Below are 14,423 nucleotides of genomic sequence, written 5' to 3' on the forward strand. Positions count from 1 at the left end.
GATGAGATAAGAAGACCAGTGATTCCCTAGCAAGAATATTTTGGCGCCCACCGTGGGGCTAGATTGCCTCATTTTTTAGAGTCATCATGGTACTAACAAGAAGGCAACAAGATGGACATATTCAGCAAGGAGGAACCTCTCGGCAGCAGGAGGATACCACACCTAACCAGCTAATCCTGAAAGTTCTAGTAGAGAGGGGGTGGAGATGAAAGCCTTTTTGCAGTAGTGAGACAGCTTAAGGTTGAAATGATGGAAATGCAAAGGGGAAGAGAAAGGGATGCCCTCGAGCTGTCGGCTTTGAGAAGGAAAAACACCAACTTGAGGGAGGAAATCAGAACACATATACCCTCTCAAACTACACCTTTCGCCTAGGAGCAGGGAGAGTCCTCGACATTGCAAGAAAAACCATGGGTGGTCTAGCAACTTGGAACCCAAACGGATTGGGACGATACTGCAAGTCGAAGCCCTTTGTTCAGCTTATCTTAGAGGCTAAATCACCTGACAATTGGAGAGGATTAACATTAGAAAAGTATGATGGAACAGTCGATCCCAAAGAACACTTGGACATTTTTACAACACAAATCAATTTATACACAGAAAATGACGCTTTATTATGCAGAATATTTTCCATTTTGCTTCGAGGACCAACACTCAACTGGTTTACCAAGTTACCCCCCTCGTCCATTGATTCGTTTGCAACCCTAACCAAACGATTCAGCCTACAATTTGCCGTAAGCCACCCCTATCCTCTGACGTCTTTAATACTTGTTAACATCTGTCAGGAAAAAAAAGAGACACTTAGAGCGTTCATTGAGCGCTTTGGCAAAGTGACCCTCTCAATCCACAACTTGGAGCCAGCAATGGTCATGCATCATCTCACAACAGCTCTTAGACCAGGACATTTTGTCAATAACATATGTAAAAAGCCACCCACGGACCTAGATGAATTGAGAAGCTGGGCTGCTAAGTATATGCAAATGGAGGAGTTGGCTGAGTACCGTAGTCAAGTACAGATGGAGCAGGGGTCCAACTCAAAAGATGTTGAAAAAAGAGAATCTTTTAAGTTTAGGAAAGAAAACAAAGATCGAAGAAGTGATGCTAAGAGGCTGCCTAGAGGACCCAAATATCCTTCCTACACAACCCTCAACACCAATCGCTCAAGGGTGCTTGACCAAGCTCTTGCAAGAGAGATACTAACTATGCCTAGGTGTGCCAATACTCCTCCTCGGGTAGACAAGTCCAAATCTTGCCAATACCACCATAATAAAGGACATACCATAGAGGAGTGCATGACCTTAAAAGATCGTATGGAGAATTTGATTAAAGAAGGACATCTGCAAGGGTTTATACAAACAAACCCCCTCAGTCATGCTGAAAGGGGTAGAGACTGTTACCCTGAATCATTAAGAAGATACCATGACAAAAAGTCTGAATGACAGCGTAGTTGGTCAAGAGAGCCCCCTGTCAAACGTTATGATGAGCGTGAAAAATATCCTAAGCGAGTTATGAACACCATAGTCAGTGGGTTTGCAAGTGGAGGACCTACTAACTCAGCCAGAAGGAGGCACTTGAGACAAGTCCGCTCCGTCAACAATATATCATTGGGTAGTAGAATCAGAATCCCCTCATTACATTCACTGACGAAGACTTTCAAGGAGTGAATCCGATTCAGGATGATCCTATGGTCATAAGTGTAGATATCCTTAATTGCACAGTCTGAAAAACTTTAATTGACCAAGGGAGCTCGGCTGACATCCTGTACTGGAATACCTTCAAGCAACTTGGAATACCAAAGGAAGAATTAAAAGAGTACCATGAGCCACTTGTTGGTTTTTTCAGAGAATGAGTGGAGACGCGTGGCTATATCGACCTATATACATCCTTTGGTCGTGAACACAAAGGAAAACTTATAAAGGTCACTTATCTGGTAGTCCATGCAAATACTTCGTACAATATACTACTTGCCTAGCCATCCCTCAATAAGTTGAAAGCCATAGTGTCTACTCCTCACTTGGTCATGAAATTTCCATCTAAGAAAGGCCGAATCGTTACTGTTCATACCGATCATAAGACAACTAGAGAATGCTACTTCGCAAGTCTGCGTCTAAAGCTATTCCAAAGATACAGACGAGATGTTAACATTGTATCCCCCCAGTCATGAGCGGACTTGGATATCGAAATGGATCCAAGAGTTGATGAGGGATTTCGGGTTGAACCCAGTGAAAATAAGCATTTTTTTCAACTAGGAAAACAACTCGAATAGGTCATTTACCTGGGAACCAGTTTGTCCAGGGAGGAGCAACAGGACCTTCAAAATGTGTTAAAACAAAATGCCGATCAGTTTGCCTGGTCTGTCTCTGACATGCCGGCATTAATCTTGAATTTCTCTGTCATCATTTGTCGATTTTCAAGGGGCTAAGCCGATGACACAGAAGAAGAGGAATATAGGGAGAGATAGAGCACAAGCAGTAAAATAGGAGATAAGTAAGCTTTTGAAAGCCGATTTCATCCGAGAAGTTTGATACTTTACCTAGTTGGCTAATGTGGTCACGGTAAGAAAGGTCAATGGAAAGTGGAGAATGTACACTAACTTTACAGATTTAAACAAAGCGTATGAGATCTTGGTCTTTCGTTAATCTACTCAGAAAATTACAAAAATTCAAGTGGATAGATAGATAAATGTGAGACCATTTTTCTCCAATATAAAAATATGTTGGCGGCTCCTCCTATTTTGGCAAAGCCAAAACCAGGACATGATATGATTGTCTACTTGGCTATATCAGAAACTGCTATCAGCTAGGTACTACTACATGAAACACCTGAATCGACACCGGTATATTTCATCAACCAAACGCTTCAAAGTACTGAAACCCAATACCAGTTAATGGAGAAGTCGATATTGGCACTAGTTTACACAACTCGCCGGTTAAGACATTATTTCCAAAGTCATCAGTTCATCGTACGTACTGACTGCCTAATTGCCAAAATTTTGAGAAAACTAGAGTTAGCAAGTCGGTTAATGACTTGGGTGATCGAACTATTCCAGTTTGATATCCATTTTGAAAACTGGGGACCTCTTAAAGCTCAAGTGCTCGCAGACTTTGTCAATGAATTCACTACACAGAAAAAGACTACTACTGATATGTGGAATTTACATGTGGATGAATTATCAAACCAACAAGGTTGCGGGGCATAGATTATATTGGAAGGACCGAACTCGATAATGATTGAACAATCTATTCGGTTTGGGTTTAAAACATATAACAATCAGGCTGAATATGAGGCGCTACTGGCCAGCCTTAGACTGGCAAAAAAAATTGGAGTTAGACGTATCACTTGTTGGAGTGACTCAAAGGTGGTAGCTGAGCAAGTTAGCGAGGCACACATCATCAATAAACATACCTCTTCTACAACTATTCAGTTATTTTGGATTATCGCTTTTACCCTCCCGAGTACCCCCATTCGGTCAAGGATGAATCAATTATTAAATTCCCTCCTGAGTACTCCCACTCGGCCAAGGATAAATCAATTAAATACCCTCCAAGTACCCTTATTTGGCCAAGGATGAATGAATTATATCATACCCTCTCGCATACCCATACTCGGTCAAGGATGAATCAATTATTAAATACCCTCCCGAGTACCCCCACTCGGCTAAGGATGAATTAATTATTAAATCCCCTTTCGAGTACCTTCACTCGGCTAAGAATGAATCAATTAAATACCCTTCCAAGTACCCTTACTTGGCAAATGATGAACGAATTATATCATATCCTCCCGAGTACCCTTATTCGGTCAAGGATGAATCAATTATTAAATACTTTCTCGAGTACCCCCACTTGGCTGAGGATGAATCAATTATTAAACAACCTCTCGAGTACCTCTACTCGTCAAGAATGGATCAAATTATATCATATCCTCCCGAGTACCCTCACTCAGCTAAGGATGAATCAATTATTAAACACCCTCCCAAGTACCCCTACTCGGTCAATGATGAATCAAATTATATCATACCCTCCGAGTACCCCTACTCGGTCAAGGATGAATTAATTATACCCTCTCGAGTACCCTTGCTTGGTAAAAAATGAAATAGTTACACTCTTCGATTACACTTATTCGATTGAAAGTAATGATTAACATCGCTTCAATTATATTATAGATAGCGGCATAAAAATATAAGCAAATATACAAAAACACGCGAATTGAAGAAACCAAATTTATATTAATACCGAAGGGTATACAAAATTTAGGCACTATTGGCCTATGAGTTACAAAAAGTAAAAAGAAAAAATTAATCTCCCCCTTTGGGACCTTGCTAGGAAGAGGCATCCTCTTCAATGGCACCTTGAGCTTGGCTCGGTGCCTTAGAATCGGGCCCCACTTCATCATCCACCTCTTCATATGGTAGAAATTTCTCACCAAGGAAGTCCTTGGACGGGTCAAAGTTGAAGTAGGAAGGGACTTGGCAGAATTCAAAAGCTTGGCGGATAGCATGCCTGAAATCGGCCTCATGCTCCAATACGAGTTTTACATTGCACTCCTTGGTTAAAGCTTTCAGCTCAGTTTCAGACTTTTGCTTCAACTTTTGGCTTCCAGCTCCAAGTTTTTTGCCTTTAAAGCCTCCTCGGTTGCGTGCATCCGATTCTCCATTATATGGAAGTGCTCCTTCATTTGAGCAACTTCTTCCTCCAACAACTTGTTGGTCTTGGACAAGCTTGACCAAACCTCTTCACTCTCTGCTGAGGCCTGTTCGGAGGAGGAGAGTCGACCTTGAACCCTTTCCAGTTCTTGCAAAGGTTCCAAAGCAAAGTTGCATGCCATCACCATGGCCCGAGCCTGAAACTTGCAGTACCATTGCCAGTGAGTCTTGTGATTCGTTATTTACAAGTGCCTGCCCCAACTCTGATAACGAATCAGGACAAACCACTTGGTTGACCAAAAATCTATCAGCAAAGAAGGATTCAGATACAGCGGCATGAGGTACCACAATATGAACCGAGGATCCCCCTAGACCACTTGACCTAACATATCGAGCACGTCTTTGCTTCTTTTCCTTCTCGGACTCTTTCTCCTTGCCCTTGTCCTTCATTTTCTTGAGCCGGCCTTCGGCAAGGATGAGATCCCGGAGCGGGCTTTGGTTATACGAGGAACTTGATCTATTACAGGGTATCAGTGATCATCAGCAGAAGTGCCCCTAGAAGCTCTCAACTTAAGACCTTTTCGGTAGCCCAAACCAGATCCTCTCTGTGCTATTATGCCTACAATGAAAACAAGAAATCAAATCAATATAAACCAATGTTCAAAATACAAATAAAAATATGAAATATACCATCCATATCTAACCGAGGTTGGGGAGACTTCAACAACAGAATAAAAGATCGAACATGTAGCTCCCTAGGAAGAGTCTTTATATACTCTAGAGCCGACAACTCTTCAGCCAATAACATATCCTCAGGAAAAATGTCGTATCGACGAGGTACTCGGGTCTAGTGGAAAGGAAAAAAAGATTTGTCTTCATTATCAAAAGAATATTTTCTACCTACAGGGTTCACGGTTACCTTAAAGTAACCAGTCTTGAAACCCTTAAAAGATGAAGCATAAGGTTTGAACAAAAGCAATTCGGCTTAACTTATTAAAGATACCCATCTCGCCTTGTCAGATGGACCAGTACAGAAAAAATAGAGAAATAAACCTACACTAGGTTCTATATAATGAAATTTACACAAAATCCTAAAGGCTTGCATCGCCGCCCATCCATTTGAATGAAGTTGGGTTGGTGCGATGTTTAAAGTCCTCAACACCCCCATTTGGAAGTCGTTAAAGGAAAGTTTTATTCCTAATTCTCTAAACATATATTCATATACAAAGAAAGTATTGACCATTTCCACATTGTCCCCTAAAAATACTAGTTCGAGATTGCCGGAACCATTTCCTTGGCAAACATTAATAGATATTGGATAAGGATCCGAAGCCTCCCACAGTGATATATCACAATGGTCTACAAAGGATTGAAGTCGTTTATTCTCTTGAAAACGGAAGAAGTAGGCAGCCACTTCACCGTTTACCCATTCATATCCAGGGATCGTGCAAGTGGGGAAGGTGAGCCTTTCTCTTGGGGGGCTAGCGTTCGGCAACGAACTAGTTGATTCAGACCCATCCATTCCTACGTCAGGTGACTCGGCTGCTTCTTCACATTCCCTCACTGATTTCTCAAGACCCTCCCTAATACTAGTCGATCTTGAGACTTCCTCAGACCCTTCGGTCTCACCAAGGACCCCAACTTCGACAATAGTAGTCGGTCTTGTATGGTCTGATAGCAAATTCTCCCATTCGATAGAGTCGGCTATTGAAAAAAGATGATGTAAAAAGAAAGGATGAAGATTAAACAGAGCGTGCCTTGAAAGTAGTCGAAAGAAAGAAAGAAAGAGCTTCTAAAACAGAAAGCACCAACATATACCCCTCGGTCTAGAGCGAAAAGGAACGAGAAGAGGCCTAGTCCACCACGTATTTATAGAACTCAAGATGTAGAGCATCTGAAGCGTCACGCCCCTCCTTAACCGTCAGATCTTTCTCCAAATCTACGGATTAGATCAAACAACCTTTCGTTTCAAAGGCACAAACCACAAGGAAACCCTAAAAATTTGAAACCCTAAATTGTCGACACCATCACTTTTAGTATACTCTTCTGAGCCGCATACCTATTCGATCTGAAGATATCGATAGAGTAATCCAACTACCCATTGTGACATTCATATAATTTCAAAACTAAGTACCCGTTCGGTTAAAATGATATTAAGCCCTTTCGTTCTACTTCCTCGAGCTTAGGGAACTAGTGTACCAGATAAGACACTACTCGGTCTTATTGACAGAAAAAGGAAATCGAGTACCCCTTCGCCTGAGAAGAACGAGTACCCTTCAAAACAAATCAATTATGAATTAAATAATAATTGAGCTTATTTAGATAAATAATAAAAAATATTATCAGCTTAATTAGAAGGCTGAAAACAAGGCTAACTCACAAAGCCCATTAGCTCATAATAATGCTTATGAAATGAAGGTAGGAGACATAGGTAAATAGTTGACTTCTAAATATTAAATAATATTTATTGCCTAAACCGGTACCTGATTTCATCATCGAAATGCCTTTTGCAAGTACACCCCCTACGTCAGATAGAGTCAGCAGTAGAAGGAAAGACATCATCTCAAACTAGAAGAGATAAGAAGACCCGTAATTCCCTAGCAAAAACATGTTCAAACCTTTCAAAATTGATTTTCACTACAAGAGAAAATAATAATCCTTCAATGTGCATCGTAATTTGCACAAGCTCATTTTTTGTCTTCTTTTCTTCTTTAAATCATGACACGGTTAACGTTTACCCGAGCAAGTTCTATAATTAACTTATGAATACATACAAAATTAATTAATTATTTAATACTTTATCCTTGTTATATTAAAACTATAAAAATGTAATAAATATTTTAATACAATAAATATCTTTTTCCCAATAAAAAATTATCTCTTTCAAATTCTTAAATTCATTTATAAAAATTAAACTTAATAATGAAAAAAAATTTGACCACAGGTGTGGTCAAATTAATTTTATTACAAATTCTTATCTATCTTCGACCTTGGTTCATTGAATGCATGTTTTTATCCTCAAAATTATGCAAAACCACGTGTCTCAAACTGGCTCAACCATTCAAGTCTCTGGATGATTTGTCAAACACTTTTATTGTAAGCGTTGAAAATAGAATGACGTTAAAATAGCAAGTGAAAGTGACATTATCCTTTTTAACTCTAAAAAAAGGTGAAAAAACCACTTTACCTACAACATTCGAGGATATGGAGACTTTGCCCTCTACGTGGGCTTGCTTTATGAGTTAAATAAAATGCATCATTACAACTTCTTTCACCATTAATTACGAAGCATCTATATATCATTGTGGAATTTGTGGTTGTTGCTTGATCTGATTAGATATTCATTCTTTCAACTTAAAAAACCAGCAAAATATGAATATAAAAGTATTGTATAAAAGACTAGAAGAAAAATGATATGCTACGACTCATGTGGCTTAACCATAAAACGATTTAGACAGATAAAAAGTGAGTCCTTAGTCATAATTCAGTGTATGAAGTGTTGGGTGTGCAAACATTAATAATTAAGTAAGTCTAAGATTTGCTATCTTGTGTTGAGCTATTTGCAATAAAAAAATGTTGTCTTTGAATTTTCAACCCAAACGGACTCAAGACATCTACATTTAATTGTAAGCAATTGAAAATAAATTTTTTATTAACAAATTTTAATTACATTTTTTAATTTTTAATATATTATATATTTTTCAAGATATTAGTTAAAAAAAATGCATGCATAAAATTGTAGAATACAAGAAAAATATATTAATAATATTTTTTAATTCTTTAAACAATATCTTTGAAATATTAGTTAGCATTTGTCTTTACATAAAATTAGAGTACTCTTTTTATTCCCGACTTCTTAAAATAAAAATGGGGATAATTCTCCTTTATTTTTACTAATTTAGTGCAACTTTCATAAAAAAAAATATTAAGTTAGATTTCATGTCATGTTTTATTTATTTATTTATTTTTGTGTAAATAGTTTGCAGTTGATTTGAGAGTACTGGCGCTTTTTAATCGCTTACCCACAGCATAAAATTGCCACAAATTTGTTCTCAGTAAAAAGGAACGAAAGTAGGACAGACCACTTCTTATTAATTTTTAAAAAATAAAAAAATCTTCATATTTTAAAAATTTGTATGTCTTAATTTTTTAAATTTTTTAAATTATTTTTAATTGAGTTCAAGTTTTGTTGAGTAGATAAATAATATTAAAATTTTCAAAATAATTTAGGGATTTTAGTCATTACTTGAATTATTGTGTAAGTTTTCGAGCTATTTGAAAATCTATAACTAGGTTAATCACATAGTTATAAATTTTTAAGTATACGAATTTATTTAAAAATTTCTAAAAGATTTAGGATCTACAAATTAATTTAATCTAAAAATTATAATTTTTTAAATGAAACTCAAGTACAATTATTTCAGTATGTTTACTCTTACTTTTTTAAACAAAATAATTTTTTTGTCTTGCTAAAAGGTCAACATTTTTAGTAGTGACATATTATTAAAATAAAATTTTAATTTTAATAAATAATAGTACTAAAAGTATACAAAAAATTGTACCTAAAATTTGTCTTTTTTAAAAATCTGAAATACATTTTTATAATATTTTAATTTAAATTTCTCTATTTTTAAAAAGAAATTATAGTATCTAATTTTTTAAAATTTAGTATTTTTAATCTCTAACAATGAGATGATTAATTAAAAGATTGATATTTGTTAACTTATTGTGAAGTCGTATTATCAATAAGAATCAATAGTAATAAATTTAGATAAATCATGGATTAACAAAACTAAAATAATAATAATAATAATAATAATAATAATAATAATAAGGTAAAATTGTAGAAATTACAAACCTATTTTAAGCTTTATTTTCTTTGTGTGATCTCGAAGTACGTGTTAATGTGTTAACTTATTTTTGTAAAAAAATAGATAGGAATGAGAATAAAATAATCACAAACGGGGTTGGTTTTCTAAATCAGTGACAACTATGGGTTCCTTGTTTGTTTCTCTGCATAATAGTATCCATTGGAACAAGACAAGCATCATTGCCATCGTCCCTCTCGAGTCAACATCTACTGCTACACTGCGCTTTTTATGCTAATAGTAGTTTTGGTTTGGATTCCGAATCTAGTATTTGAACAATACCTGCTTTTGGCCTACAACAGTTTTGGAGCACACCCCAGTTCTTTTTTTTAATTTGTAGTTAATTATTATCACAACTCTCTTTCTATGATCAAGGAAACAAGGCCTTGGCAAAAAGGCGAATAAATCAAAATATACAGACAGATATAGAGAAAGAGAGAAGTCCAACAAGCCTTATTTTTTTTTACCATCTGATCATAGAACACAGCACAGTGTAGGGTGGTTGTGTTTATATTGAAAATTTGATCTTTGTGATGAGTTGTGGCTACCCTTATTAGCAAAACCAGAAAAAATGGTGCCAGACAACATGAAGAAGCAACTTGCTTTGGCTGTGAGAAGCATTCAGTGGAGCTATGCAATCTTCTGGACTGATTCAACTACCCAACCCGGGTACCTACCAACTGTTCCATTCATATTAGCTACTTCTGAATTGTTTGACTTTGCATTTTCCCCTTCTTGAATATGTTGTGTTTTTTTTTCAATCAATACCCGAGAAGACTTCATATTAGATGAGACGATTTAACTTGTCATATGTATGTGCCAAGTTTGATTCACCAATGTCTTTTCAGGATGCATCTTTGGTCTACCAGAGAATAATAAATCAACAATTCTAAGTTCTTACCTACCCATGCTTTTCTCATCTATGGAAAATAATTAATTGAAATTCTGAATCTACTGTTTGATTTTCTGGTATTGTTGCTTATGATTTTGGTGATAAGAAGCCATTATGTTCATTCATATTAATATTTTTTTTAAGGGTGTTGAGTTGGGGGGAAGGATATTACAATGGAGACATTAAGACTAGGAAAACAAGTCAAGGTGTGGAACTTAATTCTGACCAAATGGGGTTGCAGAGAAGTGAACAGTTGCGAGAGCTTTTCAAGTCTCTCAAAACTGCAGAAACCAACCCACAAACGAAGAGGCCTTCAGCAGCACTGTCTCCTGAAGATCTCACTGATGCAGAGTGGTATTACTTGGTTTGCATGTCCTTTGTATTCAACATTGGCCAAGGGTAAATAAATTTTATTTATTTTTTTCATTTTTTGATTTTTGGAGGATCATCAAATTATCTTCCCAAATGGGGGGTTGTGTGATCTAAAGTGTAAATTTAGAAAAATAATCACTTAGTTTTCAAAAGCTCTCTCGGAAAGCAATTATTTCTTCAAAATAAACTGAACCAAACAGGCACTTAGTCTATTCTCAAATCTATGTATACTCATAGGTTACCAGGAAGAACTCTAGCAAAGGGCCAACCAATTTGGCTGAACAATGCCGATTCATCTGATTGTAGAGTTTTTAGTCGTTCTCTGCTGGCAAAGGTAGGATTCTGTTCTGTTTCTTGACTTTCCTTGTTCTTTCTTCTTCTTTTGCTTAAAACGACAAAAAGTCTGAAATAAGTCTTCTTTGTTTGGTCTTTGTTCCATAAACACACTTGTGTTGTAACAATTGTCTTCTCTCATGCTCAGAGTGCATCTATCCAGGTACCATCCTGATTTTTCTTTACTTAATCGTCTTTGATTTATAAACCTTTCCAATAATTATAATTAACAGTTAGCTTAGTGCTATCAAAATATGATCCAAAGATATTTAGATGTGTTAGAGCAGGTCTTCCTTTTGGAATAACTCTATAGTGTTTAGTCAAGGATCTGCTGCAACAATTTTCATCTTAATTCCTAATTAGAAATTAGGATTCTTTCACTATGGTCATGAGTTAAGATCTTGGGTTTTTGAAATGGTAGCTTATTACCCTAATTAAGGCAAGGCTCTTCAAAATCTAGTGGATCTATTCCACGCATGTAATTTTTCTTCCACACAAAGAAGGGAGATTCCAAATAGAAGACTAGGGTGATCAGAAAATCAAATTTGTGTCAATTTAATTGGAAAAATCTAATCAATGCGCTGTGTAATTTATTTCCTTGATCTCAATTTTCAGACAGTGGTGTGCTTTCCATTTTTGGAAGGGGTTATTGAGCTAGGTACATCTGATCAGGTAATTTTTCCCCTTGGTTTTAATGCTAATATTACTGTTCTGTTATGGCCCCCCTCATAACTTTCTTTATATGAAGGTCTCAGAAGATCTTAGTCTCATTCAACGGATCAGAACTTCTTTCTTGAATACTCTTTGTGTCAATGTTCCCAATAAGTCTGGAGCTACATTGAAATCAAGAAACGAGGAAGATGTTGCTTGTGTAGCATTTGATCATAATGCTTACAATGTTGAATCAATTCCAGAAGTTGGGTATGGCATAATCAACACAACCTCTCCTAATGGTAGTTCAAATGCATTACAGGCTAATCAACCACCAGATGAAACATTCACGGTTGAAAAGATAACCAGTGGCACCTCTCAAGTCCAAAGCTGGCAAGTTATGGATGATGAATTGAGCAACTGTGTCCACAATTCCATGAATTCCAGTGACTGTATATCACAAACTTTAGCCAGCCCTAAGAAGATTGCTTCTGCCCTCAAGGGTGATAACCCTTCTGCCCCTTGTGCCCGGGATCTTCAGAAGTGCAGCAACACAAAAATGACCGTAGTGGATCCTCTAAGTGATGATTGGCATTATCAGAGAGTTCTTTCTTCCCTTTTGAAAGGCTCTGACCAATTACTCATGGGGACACATTTTCAAAACATTCATCAGGAATCAAGCTTTGTCAGTTGGAGAAAAGAAGGGGCAATGAATTGCCAATGGCCAAGAGCAGGAACCTCACAGAACTTGTTGAAGAAAGTATTGTTTGAAGTTCCTCGGATGCACTTGGATGGGTTACTTGAGTCTCAAGAAGAGAATGACTATAAAGAGGGAATGAGACTAGAGGCTGATGAAATTGGCATGAACCATGTTTTGTCAGAGAGAAGGAGAAGAGCAAAACTAAATGAAAGGTTTTTAACCCTGAGGTCAATGGTTCCTTCAATTAGTAAGGTAATGGATATTTTAGTCTTGACATTTGTGTGCTTGTTTGTAGCTCAAATTAATCAAATGCAACATTCCTGCAGGATGACAAAGTTTCAATACTAGATGATGCAATTGAATACCTTAAAAAGCTCGAGAAAAGGATAGAAGAGTTGGAAGCTCAGAGGGGGGTAAAAGATATAGAGAGTGGAACTAAAAGATCACCTCAAGATATGATGGAGAGGACTTCTGATCATTATTATAACAAAACTAATAATGGCAAGAAAGCAGTGGTAAAAAAAAGGAAGGCTTGTGGCATAGAAGAAACAGTAAGAGAGATTAATTCAGATACTTTAAGAGGTAGTTCTACTAATGATGTTGCTGTCTTTACTAGTAATAATGAAATTGTAATCGAAATGAAGTGCCCTTCAAGAGCAGGAAGGTTGATGGAAATTATGGAAGCTGTCAACAGTCTCAATATAGATTTTAATTCAGTTCAGTCAACAGAAGCTGATGGGAATCTTTATCTAACCATTAAATCTGTGGTGAGATTTGGATATGCCTTTTTGGTTTTATACTAAATTCAGTTAATGCATTAAGCAGAACATGATTAACTGGTGTTTTGCATTTTACCTTCACTAAGGGTGTGCATATTTGGATATCCTAAATACTTTTCGATATTTCCCTTTATCTAAAATTGGGTATCCTTTTATTTGCAGTTCACAGGACCAACTATAGCAACTGCAAAAAGGATCAAACAAACACTCCAAAAAGTAGCTTTTAAGTGTTGAAAGTTTTTGTCCTTAAAAACCATGTTGATATTCAATTTAGTTCTTGCCACTGCCATGTGGCATACAGAGTTCATTAGATGGAGCCACAAAGTGCAATTCTTGGAGATTCTTTTTGGAATATTTCTCATAAAAGGCAAAGGAAAATACACTCATCCACTCTTTAGGCTATACTATAACTCTCGGTGATGTAACATGGACTTTTAAGCTCTTGTAAATGGGTAGGTAGGTTTAGTTGACTAGATTTTATGTAATGCCAATAATGCCATTAGCTCCTACCGCCTAACACACCTTGACCAAGCAAACCGTACATTCTTAATTATGATAGTCTTTATGGCTGCATGTAATATTGAAAATGAACCCACCTAGGTGATTTGCCTGATGCACTGTACTAAAAAGGCTAAAATCTAAAATGCACCGTTATGTTGACATTGAATCTTTAAGGCTCGGTTAGTTTACGGATTTCTCCCTCAGTAAATCCAGTGATTCAAGAAATGTATACAGATATCATATCAAATAACAAATGGAATCTATAGATGATTACCATGTATCCTACTAAACGAAAACAAGCAGGGGAGAAGGCTAGAATTACTGACACATCAATGATATTTTAACCTATAATGGTTTTTTAACTTCATTTTTTACACCTACCTTACCCTTTTATTTTTTTTTCTCTTTCATTTATATCATATCACTTTTATATTTGTCATTTTTATTCATCTTTACCAAAGTTATATACACCTTATTAGGGTGTGAAAACATTATTTTTTACGGTCTCTGTTCCACTTCTAATTGCATACTCAACCAATTTCATAATCTTTCCTCTACTTAAATATTTGTAGAGGATAATGACATAGTGGAAGGATGGATTCAAGGGATATAGACTCCACTCTTTATTAAATACTGCAACCAGTGGAACATAATGGTAACAAATTATATTACCTTGACAATATCTTGA

At 36.4% G+C, this 14,423-nt stretch overlaps 2 protein-coding genes across 2 annotated transcripts; both read left to right on the forward strand.

The window, feature by feature from the left end:
* The first annotated feature begins 407 nt into the window (after positions 1–407).
* LOC113855743 lies at positions 408–1,436 on the forward strand. The gene has a single exon (XM_027487373.1). The coding sequence runs from the start codon at positions 408–410 to the stop codon at positions 1,434–1,436; it is 1,029 nt and encodes a 342-aa protein (XP_027343174.1).
* Positions 1,437–9,771: 8,335 nt separating this feature from the next.
* On the forward strand, positions 9,772–13,770 carry LOC113854698 (transcription factor EGL1-like). Its single transcript, XM_027485858.1, has 8 exons — positions 9,772–10,176; positions 10,544–10,798; positions 11,009–11,105; positions 11,253–11,267; positions 11,720–11,776; positions 11,853–12,707; positions 12,782–13,222; positions 13,397–13,770. The coding sequence occupies exons 1-8, from the start codon at positions 10,079–10,081 to the stop codon at positions 13,466–13,468; spliced, it is 1,890 nt and encodes a 629-aa protein (XP_027341659.1). The 5' UTR covers positions 9,772–10,078; the 3' UTR covers positions 13,469–13,770.
* The last annotated feature ends 653 nt before the right edge of the window (positions 13,771–14,423 follow it).

The sequence above is a fragment of the Abrus precatorius genome, unplaced genomic scaffold, assembly GCF_003935025.1.
Source record: "Abrus precatorius isolate BTA unplaced genomic scaffold, Abrus_2018 Scaffold11, whole genome shotgun sequence".
NCBI classification, from domain to species: Eukaryota; Viridiplantae; Streptophyta; class Magnoliopsida; order Fabales; family Fabaceae; genus Abrus; species Abrus precatorius.